Source organism: Bipolaris oryzae, assembly GCF_000523455.1.
Source record: "Bipolaris oryzae ATCC 44560 unplaced genomic scaffold scaffold_30, whole genome shotgun sequence".
Lineage (NCBI taxonomy): Eukaryota > Fungi > Ascomycota > Dothideomycetes > Pleosporales > Pleosporaceae > Bipolaris > Bipolaris oryzae.
Genome location: NW_006911306.1, coordinates 1 through 21,653, shown reverse-complemented (window position 1 = coordinate 21,653; position 21,653 = coordinate 1). Strand labels below are relative to the sequence as shown.

The following is a 21,653-nucleotide window of genomic DNA, read 5'->3' as shown; positions in this document are numbered from 1 at the left end:
CCCAAGGGAATCCTATCAACAACCAACACCGCGAGTAAGAATCACACTGCATTGCACCTCCAACCCCCCGTCCATACAACGGATAGGCAAATAGCTCCAAACACACGTTGCATCCCCTCCTCCCGCCTCCCGCCTCCCGCCTTCCCCCATGTCCTAATCCTCGGCCCCCATGTTCCGCGCGCCCAGCCACGCAACCACACATACGTACTCTGTACCCGCACAGTACACGACACACACACATACGTCTGCATCTGCATCCATCCCCTTCCCAAAAAAAGAGTCCGGGAGAACGCGCACGCCCAGAAACACGAGGAACTAGCCCTTTCCCGCATTTACCCCATTTCCCAACTTTTGTCCTTGTCGTCCCCCTCACCCCCCTCCCCGCATTTGGCCATGCAGCAAAGTATGGTAAAGTAACTAGCTTCTTTACTACGTACTTACTCTAGAACAAAGTGCATATGCCCATACATCGGCAAGTCAACTTTTTTTCTTTCTTTTTTCTTTTTTCTTTGCTGCTTCCCCGCTCATGTCTAGCGTATCCGAGAAAAGAAACATGCAAGTAAGCGAGCGAGCGAGAGATGTGTAGCGGATAGCCAGGTGTATGAGGTATACGATACTTTACTTGCAGAATAGAGAGTGGGGTTGGGGGGGGGGGGAAAGATGGTAAGAGCAAGTCGGGTCTTGGCAAGCTACTGAGTACCGCTCTCTTTCTCTCTCTCTACTTACTTAAAAAAAGCAATCATGTTTCTGGGGTGATGGTGGCGGGCCTAAGTAGTGTAGGACACCTTTTTTTGGATTTCCAAACTTTTTTGGGGTTGTTTTCTTTTCTTAGAGCGGCGGACGCGCGCGCTCGGCGGGCGGGTGCGGTTGACTTTTGCGGCCTGCAACTGAAGAGATGGGATGGGTTGCATGGAATGCATGGGTTGCATGGGTTGCATGGGTTGCATGGGTTGCATGGGGAAGGTGAGCGGAGGGGACGGGGTGGCTAAGTTAGGGGTTCAAAAAAAAAGAGAGAGAGAGAGAAAGGGCCAAGCCAAGTGTGCGTGTGGCTGGTGGAGCTACTTGGCAAGCCTTTTGTTGTTGTGCATCCTTCTGGTCTTGTTTTGTCTTTCTGCCTCCATCTCGAAAAAAAACATGGTCTTACCTTGGATGCGAGATGGTTGCTGGCCCAACTTAGACAGACCAGGTGATGGAGGATTCGTGGGTGGGTGGTTGGTAGCATTACCACTCCAAGTCTAATGGGTGGTGGTGCATTTTCCAAGGCCGCAAGGACGGGAATTTTTTTGAAGGGGTTCGAAATGGGCCAAGCGTGTGGCGTTCTGGCCGCGATACGACGTCATCCGGCATATCTTCACATGGAGCGCGATAGAGAAAGCCGTCTTGTTTTTCTTGATTTGTTTATTGACCTACGTAGGGTGAGTGGGGAACGCGGGATAAATGGTAAATGTTTATGCAAGGCCAGGCTGCGTGACAACGCGATGGATGGGTCATGTGGCTGGCTACGTTAGCGGTGACTGAATCTGATGCGTACATAGCTTATGTGTTTATTAAACTTTGGCCAGTGATACCCACCTTAGGTCAGACGAGGATACTGCTCCAAGCACTGAGCCAGCACCACAAACATACCGATGACATCACAATGCACGATACAAGCTTTGCTGTGTTTTTGTGGTTGAATTACTAGATAGTTTGGCGGGCCTTGGACGCGCTTCTCAAAATACAACATGCCGATCGTCTTGACGGCTGCGACACACGGGAACGCTGGCTCATCTAGGCCCTATGCACATGCCATGTTTTCAACACAGTTGCCCCAGAAAAAAAAACTCCTTGAAAATGCCATATGCGATAAGAAACCGGTATCCGTAGATATTGGAAAACCCTGAACAAAAGAAATCGTTACCCTGACAGAAATGAAAAAAGAAAACTAAGAAAACTTGGTAAATGGTACGGGTCCGGACCGGAGGTTCTCGTTTGTTGCTCCGATCGGCGTGCCCGTTATTGCTTGATTATGCATGCTTGGCGGATTAATCGTCCATGGCTGTCTATGCCATGTTTGCAGCGCCATGCTTCTCGTCCTCGCTCTTCTCAAACATGGTATCCTCAAGCCACTTGGTGGCCCTGGCGCACTGTGAGTCGACGTAGGTGATCCAGAGATGAGCGATCGTGTACTCGACGACGAAAAAGAGGGGGATTGCTAGTGTCCAGACGAGCCAGTTGGTGGTCCTGGGGATGTAGTGGTGAATGGCTTCGCCTTGGCCGTCCTTTGGTTGCTCGACGCGGTATGGGGCTGTGCTGAATCCATAGATCAATCGTGCAAGTCCAACCTTCATGACGGTTCCGTGGGTCAGGTAGACGGCAAAACTATTGCGGCCAACCCACATGAACAGCTTGTTGGAGAAGAGGCTCTGCAGAGAAGGCGAAAGCCAGATTCCAGTGACCATGAGATCCCATCCAATGGCGGTGAAGCGCTTGGGGTAGCTTGCGGCGCCCTGGGGAATGATCCAGTCTCCGAGGTTCTTGAGCTGGACAGACCAGGTCGCCCACTCCCAGTGCTCTCCGGGGAAGCACGCCACATACCAGCCGAGAATGATGAGGAAAGCAGTGGCGAATCGACGGGCCTTGACGCGGTTGTTGACAAAGTCACGGAAGCCCTTCTCTGAGCCGAGGTCGCAAAGGATAACACCGTAGAGGAACTGGCACTCGAAAGTTTCTAGAATGTGTTAGCTGTAGGCAGAGCTGTGGGAGCCAGATGTGACATACCCTTTTCTGGGCTCGTGCGCATCCAGTACCAGAAGAACAAGACAACGCAGGTGAAGAGACGCATGCGGAACTTCATGAAGACGGTGGCGAACAAGAGAATGTAGATGAGGAAGGCGCCCTGGAGAAGAGGCAGAAGAGCCCATTGGTGGTCGTCGTACTCGTTGTTTGCACCGGACCAGGATGTCTGGAAGTTCCTGATCAATCGTGGGATCTCCGTGTCGAGGCTGCCAATGTTGGTGGGGACAGAGCGTCGGAACCAGTGCGAGTCGCTGAGGTGGGCAATTTCAAAGGCACCCAGCTGGGCGAAGAACCAGGCAATGACGAGAGCGATTGTGGCAGGCATGATAAGTCGGGGTGGGCGGCGGAAGGCAGACTTGCCCAATGTCTCTAGGGCCGCTGGAATGTTGCCAGACTTTGCCTGGCGGAGAGGCTTGATGGCGCACACGTATCCAGTGAGGAAGGCAAACATGGTGACACCGATACGGCCTTGAAAAGGTAAACGGATAAAAGGTAGTTGGAGCAGTTGAGGTGCTGCGTTCTCGCTGTCGCGCGGCGACCAGAGGCTGTAGTCCCAAGCTCGGCACAAGTGTGTTACCACGACCCAGAAGGAAGCGACGCCACGAACACCCTGCATATGTCAGAAACACGACACGGAGGGAAGAGGGGGGGAGTAGAGTTTGAGAACATACCTCTACCCAAGTAACATTTTGGCGGTTGCTGGAAGCCATCTTGCCTGGACCAGCGGCGGGCTCAAGGGGAGTCGCAAGGCTTGAGATGGTGGCGCGAGCGAGCGACAACGGGGCCTTTGTGATGAAAGACATGTGCATGCAGAGGGCGTGGGCAGTGTGGCGAGGGGGAATCGTAGCCCAAGGAAGAAATGGAGAAGGCCTGAGGAGGATGGTAAGGAAACGAGAGAAGAGAGTAAGGAAAAAAAGAGCGACTGGCGGCGACTATAGCAGCTGCATTGGAGTGGACTTGGGCCGACCAAGAAGGAAGTTAAACGCATCACCAGGGATGGAGCAAGTTCCCCCATGCGAAGACGGCTTCTCGGATGGGATTGCTTGGCGCGATATCGATCTGTCAAGCAGGAGCAACAACGGGATGGTCGTGTCATTGGCTGTGGGGCTGAAAGGAGAACAAGCGCCGGGCCTGCATGGGTGGCCGCGTCATAAAGGCTGGGCGTGAGAGCACGACGCCCCCACTGGTTTCAGGCAAGGAAGCCTTCTTGGCAGTCAGCAGCCGCATGTGGCGGTGTCTTTTGCTGCTGCACTACGCAGCAATAGAGTGGTAGCAACACACACACCTACACCTCTCCGCCGTGCCGAGTTCCGCGCAGTGCAATCTCCAGCAGCCCAGCAGCCCAGCCTCTCCCCGATGGCCGACCGGTCGCCCGGCCCGCCAAGCTCCGCCCGCCCTCATGACCGGGCGGCCTCTGCCATGGGAAATGTGTGTGGGTGTGTGTGTGCTGGTGGTGTGCATGGCGCCCAGTCCGGCATGTGGCGCGGAGACAACACGTTGAGCCACAGTCGCTGCTCGGGGGCGGGATCGTCCCAGTAGATTACACGCCAGCCGCTGTTTTATGTCCACCCAAGGCCGCGCAATATGGCCCCTGTGCCCGCCAGGCGACACATACTCCCTACACTATCTACTGTCCGCTGTCCAAGTACACACACGTACGCAGCCTTGACGCGTTACTGCAATGTCCCTAACAGCCTATCTGAAATGAGGCTCTGCAAACCTGCGGCTCTGCCATGCGTCTCCCTGCCGACTGCCAACTCCACCCAGCCAATCACCCCGGGGTCCTAGCGCCCCTGTCTTACGCCATCCCCGACCCCCTTCCCCATCCCACCATGGGGCTTTGGCCAACCCAACAATGCCATCCCTTACCTCTGGGACCCGTCCATCCACGAGTCTAAATTACTCTACACCCACAGGGCCTCGTAACGTCCTCTTGCCTAATCAACCGCCCGCTGATACCGATCCTCATTGGCCCCACGTCTGATGTCATTTGCCTTGCTTTGCTTTGATTTGCTTGCTTCTTCATGTTTGCTACTCTAGAGTACTTACGTGCATGCAGTAGGCATAGGTGCAGTGTACAGTACTTACATACAGTCGAGTACATGCTCTACGCCCAGGCTACAGCTGCATAACACATCCGCTAGTGATTCTTCTCAACAATCTCCTTGGCAAATGCTGCAAAGTCCCGCTTGTCGTCCACCTTCTCCCACAGGTTGGGCTGCGTAAACACCGCCAGTGTGTTCCTCGCAACCTTTCCACCTCCAGCTCCCGCTCCAGCGCCCCGCACAAAGTGAGGCACCGCTTTGAACTTGCCTTGGGTGATGATCTCGAGCGCCTCGCCAGTCTGGAAGGCTAGACAGTCGCGTGGGATGCTGACCTTGGTCACGGCACCCGTGCGCGAGTGAATGTAGAGGCCTGCCTTGGGGTCCGGCGATCGCTCAAGTTCTTCGAGGAGCGCGAAGGATGCGCCTGCTCGCGGCACATTTGCTCCTTCATCCACAAACATGGCCGACGTCAGCCCGGTTAGGCACCCATGGTCGAGATGCGTCGCACACCAGTCGTCCTCGTCGCCGTTCGAAATCTCCGAGCCAGATGCGGGGCTGGGGAAATAGTGCAGTAGCCGGGCTTTTGTGGAAACACTTGTCTTGACCACATGTTCGAGGTACCCCCTTTGGTACCCTTCAATGTTCGCTTCAGCATACTTGTCACATGCTCGCGCAACCAGCGCTGCAATGTCAATGATCAGCGTACACAGCTCGCGGAACGTCTCCTCGAAGCCTGGCAGCACTTCCTCCGATGGCCACACGTTGGGTGCTGTGTACTCTGGGAACGACGGGTATTTCTCGGCTACTGCCTTTTGTTGCTCTTCAAAGCCGGGCGCACAGTTGACATAGTATGAACCCTTTAGAGTGTCGTATTTGCCATCCTTAAGCGTCTCTTTCCCACATGACCATCCAACTAGCCACTTGGAAGCGGGCGATTCAAGCTTTGCTAAGACACGATCAGCTCGCTTGAAACTCAACCAGATACAGAGGGTCTATGCTCACCCAGTTCGTCCTGAGACAGGTTTCCAAGAGCAGATGCATACGAGAGCAGTCTGTGGCGCAGATCATGGAATCTCGACGGGAGATCCTTTACAACAATGATACCCAGACTCGCGGGGCCAAACGCTTCCTCGAGTAATGCAAACTCGACATCGTCTGCAATGCCAACATCAGCTTCGCCTGCCTACCACTGTGAACAATGCATCCACCACCCACTTACTGTTTTTGAGAGCATCCAGCCCGACAACGACAGCGCTCTGGTTTATGGCAGCATTAGCATTGGCCATGGCGATCACTTGCAGAAGAATACTTTGGTATTCGACAGTGACCATGTACTACGTCGTTGACTTTGACCCTTTATCGTCGTGTGGGTAGCGCACAAGTGGTGCAAGCCTAACCCAGAATCTCGACTTGGACCTGCCTGATTTGCGCCAGCCTCGGCCAACTCCGATCTCTCACCTCCGACGCCGCATCCTAATACCTCGACCCAAGACCACAAACATGCCAAAAGCACTCCACTTCAAGGGTGACAAGAAAGTCAAGAAGCGCAGAAAGGCGGCGGAGCCATACGATGCCGACAACGTCCACTCGAACCAAGTCACGCCCAGCGCCCCTGCAGAACCTGAGAATGACGACTCTTGGGTGAGCGCGGATGCGCCCAGCGACATCTCTGGACCCGTCCTCATAGTCCTTCCCACCGACAAGCCCACCTGCCTAGCATGCGACGCAAATGGCAAGGTGTTTGCTAGCGATCTGGAAAACATTGTCGAGGGCGACGCTGCAACAGCCGAACCGCATGATGTGCGTCAGGTGTTTGTCGCGACTCGCGTCGCAGGTACTGAGCAGCTAAGTTTGAAAGGCCACCATGGCAGGTAAGACGACAGAAACCCCCAGGCATTCTAGAATCTGGGCCCTTCCATGTACCAGTAATCGGCTCACTCGCTTTTCTAGATACCTTAGCTGCGACAAGTTCGGCGTCTTGAGTGCGACTGCAACGGCAATATCCCCAGAAGAAACCTTTCTCGCCATCCCCGTGCCTGACAATGCCTCTGCATTTTCGCTCCAAACCGCCCGCGACAAGTTTGTCAGCGCTCGCGACTCCAAGGCCGGGCCTGAGCTACGCGGCGATACGGAACATATTGATTTTACAACTACGCTGCGTATACGCATGCAGGCGCGGTTCAAGCCGCGCCTCAAGGCAAACAAGGAAGAAAAGGCAAATGTCAAGATTAGCCGCAAGGAACTGGAAGACCAAATCGGGCGCCGGTTGGATGATGCCGAAGTCAAGAAGTTACGGAGAGCAAGGGCCGAGGGAAACTTTTACGAGACAGCCTTAGACATGAAGGTCAAATCTAGCCACGATAAGTATGCCAGTATGTGAAGGGCAAAAACCCAGCCATACACTCTTTGTCAGACACTACTTTAACAAGAGAAAAAAAAAGAGGGACACACCATATCCCCCTCACGTCACTCGCAAGTTACTACTCTTAGCGTGTGTAAGGAACAGCGGGTGGAAGGCTCATGCGTCTATCCGTAACGCAACTACACCACATGGCCTGATCGGCAATCACAAACGACCCCAGGACCACATACCTTAGCTCCCCTCCTCCCGTGTCATTGCCTGGAAACAGTTTCAAAGTAATAAGCACACCCTCACGTTTTGTGTGTGCGTGTGTGTATATGCCTAGTCGCATCAATTCCCTAGGGTCCTAGCATTGACGCACGCACTGGGGTTGAAGGGGGTGGAGAAGCACATAAATTAAAATACGCTTGCATTCTTTTTTTCCCCATTAATGCGCAGTTTACCAGTTCGGTTCCCCTACAACTACTACTACTACTACTAAGCTTAAACGCAAAGCCTAGTGAACCCTAGCTTCGATCTAACGGTTTTTTTTCCTTATTTCTCTGACTCGCCCAAAGCCATGCGAAAAGCAACCGGTTTAGGCAAAGAGAAAAAAAAGGGCTAACAATCGTTGCAAACATGGCGCCCATGTTGAGAACGGGGAGTTTTTTTTCTCTTGTACCTCAGACTTTGTTGGGTCTAACGCGTGTAACCATAATTGAATCAAATCATGTTCATACTGCAAAAGGAACAAGGGATAGCCCCTCGTCTTGATGGAAACCGCTGTATTAACATGCTAGGATATCTTTTTTTCCAAGTCTCAAGATAGAATCTATATACACTTCTGAGGCGCGAACGTGGCATCCATGTGCTTACAAAACACTTCGTATCCTTTGTTAAAGCACAAATAGCGACCGACAATGGGCACAGTTGTGTTTGCTCTGCTCTGATCCGCACTCCCGAATCTGCAATCAGATCACAACGGCATGTCTCATGCCCCGCATATATGTACACGCGTCTAAAACTTGTACACCTGGTCCTTGCTGTAGCCAAGCTCCTTCAGGTAGCCGTCAAGCTCGCCTTGGTCAGACGGGCTCTTCTTGCCACCGCTGATGGCCTTGTACATGCCAGGGGGTCCGCAAACAAACAGCTTGATCTTCTCTCCCTCCTTTGGTTCAGGAAGCACTGTCTTGAGAAGCTCCTTGGTAATATATCCCTTACCGCCTTGCCACGACTCTGGTGGGTTGTCCAAGACGTAGAAGGCCCGGAACCGTTGGGGGTAAGTGTTCTCCAACTCTTCAAACTCGCGCTTGAGCAGAATGTCCTCTTCAGTCACGTTGCCGTATACGAGCGTCACCTTAGTCTTATCCTCAGGGTTGCGGAAAATGGCGCGTGCTGTCTGCCACATGGGGGTGATACCAGTTCCACCCGCAATCAGCGCAATGTGCTCAAACTTGTTGGGTGACCATTGGAATTTTGGAATGGGTCCCTTGATATCCAGTCGCTGCCCAGGCTCCATGCTGTGCATGTGCTCCGACATAGGTCCGTTGGGGTAAGCCTTGATGATGAAATCCACTGTGCCCTTCTGGTCTACGTCGCTGATGGGAGTGTACGGTCGAATGACGGGCTTCTGCATTTCGGGTCCCTTGTACTTGGTGATGACGGCAGCTATACAAAGTCAGTGAGCCTCTACATGTTTGCCGAAAGTGAACATACAAGCTACAGGCAGACCGCTCTCCATGTCCTCCTCAGGCAACTTGAAGGTCAGCTTCTTGGTGTTGTGGTTGACAATCTCAGACTTGTCCAACACAAGCGACAGGAAGCCTTGGTCGCCTCCGGTGAAGGCCTTCTTAGCAGGGCCACCAGTTGAGGAAGGGATCTTGTTGGCCTCCTTTGATGGTGGTGCATTGCCCTTCTGCCCTGATGGTGAATCACCACCCCTCAAGAACAAGTAGGCACCTGCAAGACCAGCAGCACCAATTCCTGTGTAAAGAACGCCATTGTTGCCGCCGCTCTTGGGCGCCTCAGATGCATATCGGCGGACTTGCTGCTCTCACACATTAGTATTTGGCCGAAGACTGAGAGTATTTGTAATGCGCAAATCAAAGAGAAAGCTGGCGCATACCTGGTGCAGCGTCCTGGCCGGGCGGAATACCTGTCTGGCAAACATGGCGAGACGAATTGGTATGGTAAGAGGGGTGAATGAGGAGTAATTGAGGTGCGTGAGGGAAAATGAGACGTTATCGAGGTACTGAGCTTGCGCTCGTGGTGAGCTAATGCCAAGAAAACGTCATCGCTTGCTGACAAGCTGCCGAAGTCCGGACTCAACACCACTCCGGTATCTCCGACCCAGCCACCGGGTATCGTGGGCCATTTTTCCTATGATGATATCAATTGTCTTGGGATATCGATGTTCAAGATGATAGATCTATATAATTCGAGGTGGGTCTGGAGACATCCATACTTACACATCTAGAGGGGCTATATGATTACTGCCGATGTTCACGATGAGATGATCCCGATTCAATGAGCGCCATTGATGTGCGCAAATTCTATGCGAAAGTTAGTATGAAGGGTTTCTCATTTGAGTTGAGCTTGAATTATAGGGAAAGACAGTACGCTAAATTTATGATATCTGAATTAATGGCTCTTGACTATATATGTCATTTGGACAGCATTTCTCTTATTGTTGACGTAATGTTTGTGGCAAGAAGGTAAGACTTCTTCGAACTCACTATCCAGTAAGTATTGTTTGGCGCCAGAAGAGGCTTAGTAATGGAGTGATGCAGAGTCATGGTAGAAACGAAGTCTCGTCACATTTAGTATTCCAATTCCTTCGTTTCAGATACTGTGATGTCAGCAAAATCCTGGTCTATACTTGCTCATCTTCTTGTTTCTCACTTTGTTTACTTGTTGATGAGTCACTTTAGGCTCCGACAAAACATTCGTAATCACATATTACAAGAGGCATTATGTTTACTAGAACACAACTTACCGAGTTTTTGGTATGGAACACGTTCAAGTATAAATAACCCCCATGGTAAACGAAACAGATCAGCAAAACACTTGACGTACTTCAATGCGTAAATCGTCAATTGATTGTGCATTACATGACTATCGTGCTGCTGTAATCGATGTAATTTTAACCTTGTCACTGGACAGTTAGCCCAATGGGATGCCAAACAAACGGAGAGATTTAGAGAAATGTGAAGCTGCAACACTATGCAATAGATTATATCTGCCTACTAGAACTTCCTGGCAGAAACAACTTCCAGCCCACCTCGCTCAGTACCACAGTGCCCCATGTCCCAGTCACTGAAGCCGGAAACATCAACCTGACCGCTCCTGTACACATGAATCGAGTCTTTGATGTCTGGTAAGTCAAGTAGTCGAAAGAGTCTGATAAGATGTGTAACAATTTTGCGAATTTCATCCTAGGTTATGAAGATAGAGATGGGCAAATTGATCTACTCGACCAACATTTCACATAGTATTTCAGCCACACGTCAAGCACAAATGTCAAAAATAAAATAAAATAGCCAGCACTTCATTTCCAACGAGAGGGTGTGGAAGAAATTCCCAGACATCAAACAACCAAACATATGTCAGTATTTTCGGGGCTGTAACTTTAGAAAAACAATTTATACACCGAATGTATTTCTTACGAGCGCACCTGAATTACGCCAATTGCCGTATATCCATGTATACAATATTCGAACCCGAAGCCCCCTTCCAACGAAAAAACGCCATTCATGCTTTAATTTACAACAAACTTGATATTTCAATGTCCTACTCCTCCCGCGACCCAATTCATAAATTCCGGGTCATTAGGGTTGGGAAAAAGACCTTGATCCTGCGGCGGGTCTGCTTGTGCCTGCTGCTGCTGTTGGGGTATCGGTATACCTTGATTCAGCTGCGCTTGCTGTTCCTGCTGCCGTCTTCGTTCTTCTTCCTGTCGGCGCTGTCGTTGTGTTCGGTAGTAGAGAAGGAAGGCCAAAGCTCCGCTCAGAGCCAAGATGATGAGTGACTCGAGTATGTCCGAGTCTACATCATCGCCATGATAACCGTCTCCGTAGAAATCATCGCCCCCATCGTCATAGTCGTCGGGCTCGTAGTCGTCCCAGCCAGCAAGTTCGGCTTCGAGGAATGCGCTAAGCCATTCTGAAAGAGTCCAAGTTTTCTTGACCACTATGACACATCAGTATTGAAGGAATGATAGTTTTACTGGCGAGTCGTGACATACCTGGTTCTTCCTGGATAGACTTGATATTACCATTCGTGAACGTGTTCCACCAACTCCGGAATCTCAATTTGTACAAGGCCAACAGAACGGGCAGATAGGCCTCACGTGGATTTGTCTCCAATGCCAAATCGTAGTGTCGCTTTGCGAGATGGAAGTCTTGGTCGATACCAATCCCGTTTTCATGCATCCAGCCAAGGTTCCACAATGCTTGTGCGCTTCGCATCGTCTCTGCCGCTGCTTGGTAACAAGCCGCTGCCTTCTCTTGATCGGGTTGCGTTCCAATGCCCATGAGGTAGTAGTCTCCCATTTTGACCATGGAGTCGACATTTTTTTGTTCGGCAGAGCGTGTCCAGTAAACCAATGCCAAGAAAGCATCGCTTGCTAGTGTAGCCTTTTGCTTCACAAAGGGCAACAGAGAGTCAAATGTGAATCGCGGTTTGGCCTGATCAAGAAGATAGGCAACATTGGCTTGTCCGACCTCGAAACCTTGTTCAGCTGCCAACATGTAATTGACAAGTGCAGTCTCTAGATCGCCGTTCGCATAGGCTTCGTTGGCTTCCGGGAAAGAAGTCGACACCAGTTCGGCTTTCTCGGCGACGAGCTTGTAGTACGCAGCAGCCACAGGACACGACTTGTCACGGCCGATACCGTTATGCGTCATATCAGCCAGGTAATAGAAGGCTTCAAGATGTCCATGCCTAGCCGCGAGCTCAAAGTACTTGATAGCAGTAGAGACGTCTCCTTGATCCAAGAAGAGTGCTCCAAGCCTGACTTGAGCAATTGCGAGATCCTGATCGGCTGCAGCGCCAAACAGCTCTGCAGCCTTGACAGGATCTTGTGGCACGCCGAGCCCCTTGAGATACATGATGCCCATGGAGTACTGCGATAGCGCATCTCCGAGCTCGATGCCGCGCCTGAACCACGTCTTTGCAATCTCAAAACTCTGAGCCATTCCCTCGCCTCGCAAGAACATTCGACCAAGGTATCCAGCAGCTTTTGCAGCGAGCTTTTCAGTGGTTGGCGAGACATTGGCGTTTATTTTTCCACCCGGCGTCCAGTACATGCGAGCAAGCTCCAGGAATCGCTTCTTGGCAGCTGGAAGGTCGCGCTTTAGAGTTCGTGCACCATCATAGTTTAACTTTGCAAGGTTGAAAGTAGCTCTGGCGTCGCCTTTGCGAGCCTGAAGATCCATGTATTCGAACACATCGTCTAATGAGGAGAAGGCGTCTGATTGAACACTGGCCACTTTGGCGTTGGCTCCGGAACTACTTGCGCTTGCGCCGTCACCGTACACACCACCCTGATCGTCAGCAATGTTGTACGACTCTCTTGGCATCGAATGTCCACCCGGTGGTCCAGATCGCATGTATGCAATAGCCTTTCTGGCGGCTTGTCGGTAAAAGTACACGGCCTCCTCACAATTACGCGGGGTGGATATGCCAGCTGAATGCCTGTATGCGACGGCCATTTCTGACCGTATATCGCCACCTTCAGCGCCGAGGGTGTAGTAGAGAAGCGCCTTGGACTGATCTTGCTTGGCTGCCCCACCTATGCCTGTTGCATGCATGAAGCCAACCATGTGCTGTGCTGAGGCGTTTCCGTTCAGGGTGGCGAGCTCATGGTAGCGTCGAAAGGCTTCGGAGTAGTTGCGCGGGTGTGTGTAGTTGCCGTGAAAATTCATCTCGGCGAGCATGAATAATGCGTCGGGGTTCTTCTCCGCGGCGGCCTCTTCGAGCAGCGTGACGGCTTGGGAGAGCGGCTGCCCTAGTTTCTTCGGTTGCGGATTCGTGGTCAGGAGTTCCTGCTGGGAGGGTCCGTTCATAAAGAGGAGGAAGAAGACTTCTTTGGCGTAGTATGCGCTCGCGCCTAGTATGCCGGATTTCTTGTCAAAGTTCCACCAGGGCGCCGTTGCGGGTTTGATCTGGCGGAGAAGGGCCATGGCCTCGTCAAAGGCTAGGGCTCCCTGGTGCGCATTCACGCCCTCGTCTTCGGTATTTCCCCATCTTGATCTCCAGGCCTCTTTGCTCTGCCCCGGTGAGCCACGGCTGCCTGGTGTTTGCCCTGCACCGAGGGGTTTTTGGTAGGCATGGTCTGCCTCTTGGTCCAAATCGGATCGTGAGTATACGGTCAGACATATCGAAAGAAGAACTGCGTGTCTGGTGGTCAGTCAGAGGCTACCTGTGTCGCATGCGTGCATGCATACCGAGCAGAAGCGGCACGAGCCGCGGAAGGCGTGGCCTCATTGTGGGTATAGGTTGAAAAGAAAGACAGTGGGAAGAAAGAAACTCATCGCGGCATGTCGTCTGACTGGGAGCAGGGGTACGACTACCTGACGCAGTCGTGGTGAAGTCGTCTGTAGAGGCCAGCTTTCCACTATCGACGCTCGGGTGGCAGTCGTGCTCCGCTGCCGCCTCTGGCCAATGAGCGTTGACGTCACCTTAATTACGCACATGTCGCATGGCCAACACGCTGCAATGGTGCCTGGCGCGTCCTTGGCCCCTCTCTCCCTTACACACTCGCCCGTTCATCATCCTTGGGATTCAAGTCGGCCTCACTTTCAGTCCGTCGCACCGAACCGCCGTATTGCTGTCTTTGCGGACGAAAGCCTCAACGCAGGGGCCGGTAATCGACTTGATGCCGTATTTGTAATCCGTTGTGACACTAGCATCCATGCACGCTCGTATGTATCATCATGACTTCGACTTCCAATGCCTTGTTTTCCACAATATCCATATCTTTGTCCCTGTCCATCCTCGCCACCCCCGCCACCCCTTTTTGTTCATGTGAACCATCTTCCTGATCACGCATCATGGCCATCTCAAACGGTTCGACGGACAGAGAGCCCTTGCTGCAACGCTCGACATCTACTTTATCTGCAAGATACGCCAAGAATGACGAATTATACATCTCAACGTCTCGAGGTGCTTTCATCGTTGCATCTGTTGGTCTTCTGATCTTTCTTCAAGGTATGGTTCACCGCCATTGTCACGTTCCCACAGCTGTTATCACGTAAATTTTGTTTCTTCCAAAACCAACACGGCCCTGAATATCCATGGCCGTGCTCTGAATATCCCCTCACGTGACCATCAATGAAAGACGCAGAACAAAAGTTCTAACTACTGTCAGCCACAAATATATCTATCCTTACAACGACACAGTCATCTATCGCTGCAGATCTCGATGCTTTTGAGAATGCTAGCTGGTTCACTTCCTCCTATCTAATTGCCATGTCATCTCTGGCACCTCTCATGGGAAGATTATGCCAAATCTTTAGTCCCCGACTATGCATGTTCTATTCTACAATGACGATATGTATCGGATCTGTCATCACTTCAACATCCATATCATTTGGGCATTTCATTTTAGGTCGTGTCATTACTGGAGTTGGTGGTGGAGGCATCTTCATCGTTGCTAGCATCATGGCAATTCAGATGACCAGTCCAAGGCGAAGGGGTCTATACATGGGCCTTGCTAACACTGCAATGACGGTCGGAGTTTCGCTTGGTGCGGTCATTGCAGGCGCACTCGAACCTAGAATTGGATGGGTAAGTTCTCGGGTTGTATCAGAGGAATTGTTTCGGTTCGACTGACGTGGGAAGAAACCATTATTCGGCGTCCAAGCACCTCTGAGCTTTATTGCAGGCATTTGTCTGTTATTCTCCATACCAGCAACTCACACTTCCAATAACGCCAAATATACTGGCCTCTCAATCCGCGAAAAGCTTGCTCGTATCGATTACTCAGGGGCCGTACTGTTGACCACCACCATTGTCCTCTTTCTCATGGGTTTATCTGGTCCGAAGATACTCCCAACCCCCCTAATCCTATCAGCACTCGCTCTTCCCGTCTTTGTATTCAATGAAGCCTATGTCGCCAGCGACCCTGTCATTCCAGTCTCTGTTTTACGATCCCGAGGAACTCTGCTGACTTGTCTTGCAACGACTGGCTTCATGATGGCTCGCTGGAGCATTCTCTTCTACACCCCAGTATATTCTCTTGCTGTTCGAGGCTGGGCACCTGCTGTGGCTGGGTCGATTCTCATCCCGACAAATGCTGGTTTCGCTTCTGGTGGTCTACTTGCAGGGGTTTTCCACATCAAGAGAACAGGAAGCTTCTATCTTCACACAATAGTCGCTATGGCCTTGTTCCCCGTTACAATGGCTGTCCTTGCATTCATATCGACACCCACCAGCCCGTGGGCTTTGTATGTGACTGTGGTCTTCATTAATGGCCTTGCTACTGGAGCTGCGTTAAACTACGCACTTGTCCATCTTCTCCATCTCACGCTTCCAGAAGTTCATCCGATTGTCATCTCTCTCCTTTCCACTTTCCGCGGCTTTTCGGGTTCGTTTGGCTCGGCAATCGGTGGCGGATACTTTGTACGTGTGCTGCACAAGTCGTTGGACAAAGGTTTCGCGCGTGCCGGACTGAAGAACCGCGGCGAGCTGACGAGGAGGCTTCTGGGAAGCCCAGGGCTGGTGGGCAAACTGGACGGCAAAGACAAAGTTGTTGCCATTGCGGCGTATACAGACGCTATCAAGGCCTTGTTTCTATGTGCTGTGGGACTGTCTGTCGTTGTAATACTTGTACAAGCTGGTACGGGCTGGAAGGAACCGGAGAAATCTGATGAACAAAGAGGGGAGGAGGAAGGCCAAGGAGAGAACAATGTACCTCCTGGTGCTTGAGCATCTTGTAGGTTGTGCACAAGGTTGAAATCCATCATACCCCTTGAGACTTGCTCACCTTGTAAGCACTGTATTTAAATATTTGGAAAGCACAATGAACTTGCCGTTGTCCATTTCCTTGCATCCGACACAAAGGAGCATCCAGTACCTTGCTCAGATTATATCAACTTTGATTTGATTTCGGGCTATTATGCTTAGCCTCGAGTTAGATTGTTATCATGCTCCCCTTCATCATGTCTTCACTGCATCGCCTGACGCAGTCACCCGGAGCAAACAAGAGTGTGTATGCGATTGCCGTATCGTCATATCACGGTTCTATCATCTTCTTCTTGTATCTCCCGGTATATCCCGGCCTTGCGTCGACTGTTTGCTGTTATTTGCGCACAGAGCCCGTGCTCCCACGATGCTTTGCGACTGCCTCTAGACGATATCGCACCGTTCACCTCTGCCTCTCCTTCCCCACTTCACGTTTTTGCAGCGTGTTGTGCCGCGTCACCTCCAGAAAATTGATACCTCGCCGAGTGCTGGTAAAGCATTCCTCAACGATACAATGTAAGTCTACCTCATCGCAGCGCATAGCTCCGTGCCTTCTATTTCAAGATTTGGCATAGGCCCAAGGACAATCGTGCCAACACCGTAAGGTGACAAACAGCTCTACTTGGGACTATTTCTCTACCTGAAAGATGTCGAAATGCCATCTGCTACGTTTCACCTCCTCTTCACTTCACCATCCCTTGCCACCACAGATACATAGCTGACTTTCGACCCAGAGACCCATCATTCTCTTTCTACAACAAATCTCCTCATCATGGCTCGTGGTCCGCCCACCATACCCACAACCATGACTTCCAACCCTTACCCCAAGCCCAAGGAGCATATCCCGCGTCTGACTTACTGCGAGCTCTGCGATCGCACGCTACCCACCAAGGACTGGCAGGCTCACAAGAACTCCAAGAAGCATCGTGAAATCGAGGCTAAAGAGCGTGGCGAGCTCGACGCCGTCAAGAGCTCTACTGACTTCGGTGGCGATTCCATGGGGTTTGATGACAAGAACGAGTTTGCCAACGCCGCTGCTTCGGGTGGTGGCGATTGGGGCGCTGGCGAAGGCTTCACTACCACTACTACTAAGTCTACTAGCTATAACAACAATCGCGCTGGTGGTAGTGGTGGCGGTGGCGGTGATCAACGTGCCTGCTTCGGCTGTGGTGAGACTGGCCATCAGAAGCGCGATTGTCCCAAGGGTTCTGGCGGCCAAGCCTGTCACAACTGCGGTGAGATTGGGTACATTTTTTGATAGCATATGAGAGAGATCATACTAACCCCTAGTCAGTCATCGCAAAGCCGATTGTCCTGAGCCTCCTAAGCCTAGGGGTGGCGGTGCGGGAGGCAGTGACCGTTTGTGCTTCAACTGCAACCAGCCTGGGTACGTTTTCCCTTTATTAATAAGATTGGCATCTCATTCATCTCTTTTACTCAAGTCATTTGCTAACTCTTACCCAGCCACAACAAGTCTGATTGCCCCGAGCCTCGCACTGGTGGAGGAGGAGGCGGCGGCGGCGGCAGCGGACGTGCATGCCACAACTGCGGCGAAGAAGGCCACATATCCCGCGAATGTGACAAGCCTCGTGTTATGAAGTGCCGTAACTGTGACGAAGAGGGCCACTCTGCTCGTGACTGTACCAAGCCGCGCGATTGGTCCCGAGTCAAGTGTCGCAACTGCAACAACTTTGGTCACGGCGAGAAGCGCTGCCCTGAGCCTATTGCTGAGACCACTGGTGGTGACTGGGGCAATGATGCTGCTGCTGCTTCGAGTGGTGGGACTGGTGACTGGGCCAATGCTTCGACGGCGGCAGCGACGACAGGCAACTGGGCTGATGACACTACTGCTGCTGCGGAGAACAACGACTGGGACAATGCGACTGCTTCTTCCATGTGGTAAACCGCTCCCGTGGCCCAGATGCTTGTTAGCGATGAGGAATCAGTTTCGCTCAACATACGCATTTTTCTTTGACGACGGTGGTTGTCATCGTACTGAAGGAAACAGGTTGGTGGATGGAGATGTACCCGAGACTCAGCTGAGTTCGACATTGACGACCATACTAAGATCGGAGTGGGAGGAATCATTTGCGTGTGTCTACCCTTATATGAAGCGTAGCAAGATCACGTACAAAATACGTAGTGGACATGTATGAAGTACTTTTCAAGAGATTAATGAATTCAACAGCATAGTCAAACAGAACAGGATGAAAACATCTATATTCTAATAATGTGACATGAGATTTTTTTCGTAGGCCCATCTCTTATCCTAAGAAACACCCAACCGCAGACTGACAGCTCGTCGATGAGCTTCCAACTCCTCAACACGCGCCAGCTCCATAACAGCAGGACCGACATTTTCGAGACCCTGGCGTGTAAGGTGGGAGCTAGTAATATGCTTGACGTAAGAAGCAAGGTTAACACCGGAGTACTGTTTGGCGTAGCCGTACGTTGCTATTAAAAGGGTTAAATTAGCCACAAGTTCCCTTCCTTCCAAAAAAAGAAGGTTTCGGTATAAAAAAAAGAAAGAAAAAGAAAAGAGAAAAGGGGTGATTAGCGAAAACTTACGCAGAGAATGGTTAACACCAGCAGAGTAGTCACCCACACTTTCGGGGGTCCACTCTCCAATAAACACGCTTCCGGCATTCTCCACCATCTCAGCCACTTTTTCTGCGTTCTCGACTTGCAAGATGAGATGCTCAGGGGCGTACTGGTTACTTAGCTGCATGGCCTCGTCCATGGAGGCGACGGAGAGGGTAAACGAATGCTCGATAGCGCCACGCACGATATCGACGCGTGGCAGAGCGGTAGCTTGCTTGTGGAGCTCATCTTCAATAGCCGTGAGTTGAGCGTCGTTGAGGCCGACGGCGATGAGGATGACTTGGGAGTCGACACCGTGCTCGGCCTGGCTGAGAAGGTCGGAAGCGACGAAGGCTGGGTTTGCGGAAGCATCGACGACGACGAGGACTTCGCTGGGGCCAGCGGGCATGTCAATGCTGACGCCGGCATTTGTGTCGTTGGAGACGTGCATTTTGGCGGCTGTGACGAACTGGTTGCCAGGGCCCAAGATCTTGTCTACCTTTGTCACGCTCTCGGTGCCGTATGCCATTGCTGCTACGGCTTGCGCGCCGCCGGCGAGAACGATGGATTCGGCGCCGACCTTGTGCGCAACGTAGACGACTTCAGGAGTCACTTTGCCGTTTGAGCGTGGTGGCGTGGCGAGAACAATCTTCTTGCAGCCAGCTACCATAGCGGGGACGCCCAGCATGAGCGCTGTAGAGGGAAGCACGGCAGTGCCGCCAGGTACGTACAGGCCTACCCTCTCAATAGGACGTGCGAACCGAGAACATACAATGCCCGGCATGGTTTCGACTCGCAAAGGCTTGTCTTCCTTTTGGGCAGCGTGAAACTTTCTGATGTTTTCAAAAGATACATCAATGGCTTTGGCCGTCTCTGGTGCCAGTTGCATGAGCTCGGGAGGGAATGGCGCCTTGAGCACGGGTGAAGTTAATGATGTTGCCTTTTCGAACTTGTGTGTGTACTCTAGTAAAGCAGCATCGCCGCGCGTCTTGACAGCTTCAATAATAGGTCGGCAGATGCCCAGAATCTTGTCAGTTGAGCGTTGAGATGGGCGTTGCAGCGCAGCAGCAATGGTCTCTGGGGTTTCGTTGGCAGTAACGTAGCGCTTCATGGCGATGCGGCCGTCCTTTGTACCAGCCGGATCGTCTTTGCTCTTAGGAACTGAAGCAGCTTCCTTGACAATCTCTTTGGTGGTTGAGTCGTTTGACGCGCCATTTGTTGCTGCTGCTGCTTGCGCGGCAAAGGCTGGCTTTGCGTCGCCTTGCCGCCTCTTGACTTTGATACTCTTAGCATCAAGGTTACGCTCAACGTCTTCCAGCGATACACCGGCAGCAATGCATTTGGTCAGGGCAAAGTAGAAGAGATCGGCAGCCTCGAATGCGACTTCTTCCTTGGTATTTGCATCGCAGAGCTCAGTAGCTTCCTCGAGTATCTTGGCCCTCAGCAGCTGTGCGTCGTTGAACAGGCGGGCGGTATATGAGCCTTCTGGGGCCGACTCCTTGCGGCTTTGCAGTGTCTTCTGCAGCTTGGACAGGCCGCTGTAGTCGCCGAAGCAAGTGGGTGTTGCAAGGTGGCAGAAGCCCCGGCCCTTTTGGCGAACGATAAACTGCAAACAATCGCTATCGCAGTCCAACGACAATGACACAAGCTCTTGAACGTCGCCGCTGCTCTCGCCCTTGTACCACAGACCCCGCTTTCGGCTCTGGTATACGCCCCGGCCAGTTTTCAGACTCTCAGCTACACTCTCTTCACTGCTGTACACAAGTCCAAGTGCGACGCCCCGCTCGTCAGTCACTAGAGTGGTGAACAAGCCATCGGGTCGGTCGCTTGTCGCGTTGGCCATGAGCAGCTTAGCGACGCTCAATGCGCCAGTCTGTTTCGCGGGATCGACGGTGAGTTTCTCGGCGGCCACGATGGGTACGGCAGGCATGTTTGCGAGCGCAAGCGCCTTCTCGGTATCTGGGTTCGCGAACGAGACAAAAGCGCTCGTCTTGCCGCCATTGAGCGCCGCCTGCACTTGGTCGACATTCTCAACCTGTTCCAAGTAGACAGTGATCTGCGCATTCGAATCGCCATCTGAAGTAGTGTTTCCAGGCAAGCACAGGACTGTCCTGTTCTCGTCGATGTTCAAGGCCTTGAGCTGGTCCAACTGCTGGCGAGTGACAAAGACGTTTGCGGCGCCGGCATCGAGGATGGAAACAACATCGTCAATGGATGTGAGCGAGGATACATGGACATAGTTGGCGAAGCGGCCCACCGACTGCTTTAGGTGGGAGAGGGCATTGTCGACGCTGTCATCGGTGACTCGGAAGAAGACATTTCCAACAAAAGGCAGGGCCAGGACATCAAGACCCTGGGTTTGTTGCTTGTACGTGGCCAGGTCAATGGCAGCAACCAGGGCGGGCGCCATGTCGAGCAATATTTTTGCAATTGGTACTTTGAATGCACGCTCAATTACAGTAGCAGCAGCGGAGTCAGTCGGGCATGAGTCGATTGCTGGAAAAAGTTCTAGGTGGACTAGACTAGCTGGCCCGAAGTGGATGAGCCGCGGGGTTGAGTCCGATGTGCCCCGCCATTGTCAATGACGCCACTCGAAGCAGAAGCAGCAGCAGAAGCGCTTGCCTGTACTGTACTCAATGCTGACATGATCCATTTTTATTACAAGCTATAGTCTTTCTCCTAATCCGTCGTAAATAACGGACGCATGGACATGTTAAACACGGAGCTGCCAGATGGACTACGCAGCCAATCCAAATAGCAAACCACAAAAGCCAAGTCAAATCGACAAGGTATCCTCGCAAAACACCTTGATTCAAAGAGGGGTAACGTAGTTTACAAGCGAGTGACGCGTACAAGCGAGTGACGCACCCCACCAACTTTGCGCACCTCTCATCTCTTCACATACAATGGCTCGACACCAAATTACTCAATCACATTCAAAAGAA

At 52.0% G+C, this 21,653-nt stretch overlaps 7 protein-coding genes across 7 annotated transcripts; 2 read left to right on the top strand and 5 right to left on the bottom strand.

Moving 5' to 3' along the window:
- Positions 1 to 2,042: 2,042 nt before the first annotated feature.
- On the bottom strand, positions 2,043 to 3,488 carry COCMIDRAFT_89188 (uncharacterized protein; the record flags this gene model as incomplete). Its single annotated transcript, XM_007687499.1, has 3 exons — positions 2,043 to 2,710; positions 2,761 to 3,388; positions 3,450 to 3,488. 3 exons carry the CDS (start codon positions 3,486 to 3,488, stop codon positions 2,043 to 2,045), a joined length of 1,335 nt encoding a protein of 444 aa, XP_007685689.1.
- Positions 3,489 to 4,918: 1,430 nt separating this feature from the next.
- On the bottom strand, positions 4,919 to 6,109 carry COCMIDRAFT_89169 (uncharacterized protein; the record flags this gene model as incomplete). Its single annotated transcript, XM_007687498.1, has 3 exons — positions 4,919 to 5,769; positions 5,826 to 5,978; positions 6,043 to 6,109. The coding sequence occupies 3 exons, from the start codon at positions 6,107 to 6,109 to the stop codon at positions 4,919 to 4,921; spliced, it is 1,071 nt and encodes a 356-aa protein (XP_007685688.1).
- Positions 6,110 to 6,323: 214 nt separating this feature from the next.
- Positions 6,324 to 7,203, top strand: COCMIDRAFT_24322 (uncharacterized protein; the record flags this gene model as incomplete). Its single annotated transcript, XM_007687468.1, has 2 exons — positions 6,324 to 6,694; positions 6,774 to 7,203. The coding sequence occupies 2 exons, from the start codon at positions 6,324 to 6,326 to the stop codon at positions 7,201 to 7,203; spliced, it is 801 nt and encodes a 266-aa protein (XP_007685658.1).
- Positions 7,204 to 8,182: 979 nt separating this feature from the next.
- Positions 8,183 to 9,334, bottom strand: COCMIDRAFT_3240 (uncharacterized protein; the record flags this gene model as incomplete). Its single annotated transcript, XM_007687454.1, has 3 exons — positions 8,183 to 8,832; positions 8,881 to 9,211; positions 9,290 to 9,334. 3 exons carry the CDS (start codon positions 9,332 to 9,334, stop codon positions 8,183 to 8,185), a joined length of 1,026 nt encoding a protein of 341 aa, XP_007685644.1.
- A 1,611-nt stretch (positions 9,335 to 10,945) lies between these two features.
- COCMIDRAFT_89267 (uncharacterized protein) lies at positions 10,946 to 13,650 on the bottom strand (the record flags this gene model as incomplete). The annotated part of the gene is made up of 3 exons (XM_007687497.1): positions 10,946 to 11,352; positions 11,408 to 13,555; positions 13,611 to 13,650. The coding sequence occupies 3 exons, from the start codon at positions 13,648 to 13,650 to the stop codon at positions 10,946 to 10,948; spliced, it is 2,595 nt and encodes an 864-aa protein (XP_007685687.1).
- Positions 13,651 to 14,216: 566 nt separating this feature from the next.
- On the top strand, positions 14,217 to 16,092 carry COCMIDRAFT_89045 (uncharacterized protein; the record flags this gene model as incomplete). Its single annotated transcript, XM_007687496.1, has 3 exons — positions 14,217 to 14,373; positions 14,534 to 14,952; positions 15,007 to 16,092. 3 exons carry the CDS (start codon positions 14,217 to 14,219, stop codon positions 16,090 to 16,092), a joined length of 1,662 nt encoding a protein of 553 aa, XP_007685686.1.
- A 2,305-nt stretch (positions 16,093 to 18,397) lies between these two features.
- On the bottom strand, positions 18,398 to 21,118 carry COCMIDRAFT_24317 (uncharacterized protein; the record flags this gene model as incomplete). The annotated part of the gene is made up of 2 exons (XM_007687467.1): positions 18,398 to 18,582; positions 18,697 to 21,118. The coding sequence occupies 2 exons, from the start codon at positions 21,116 to 21,118 to the stop codon at positions 18,398 to 18,400; spliced, it is 2,607 nt and encodes an 868-aa protein (XP_007685657.1).
- Positions 21,119 to 21,653: the final 535 nt, after the last annotated feature.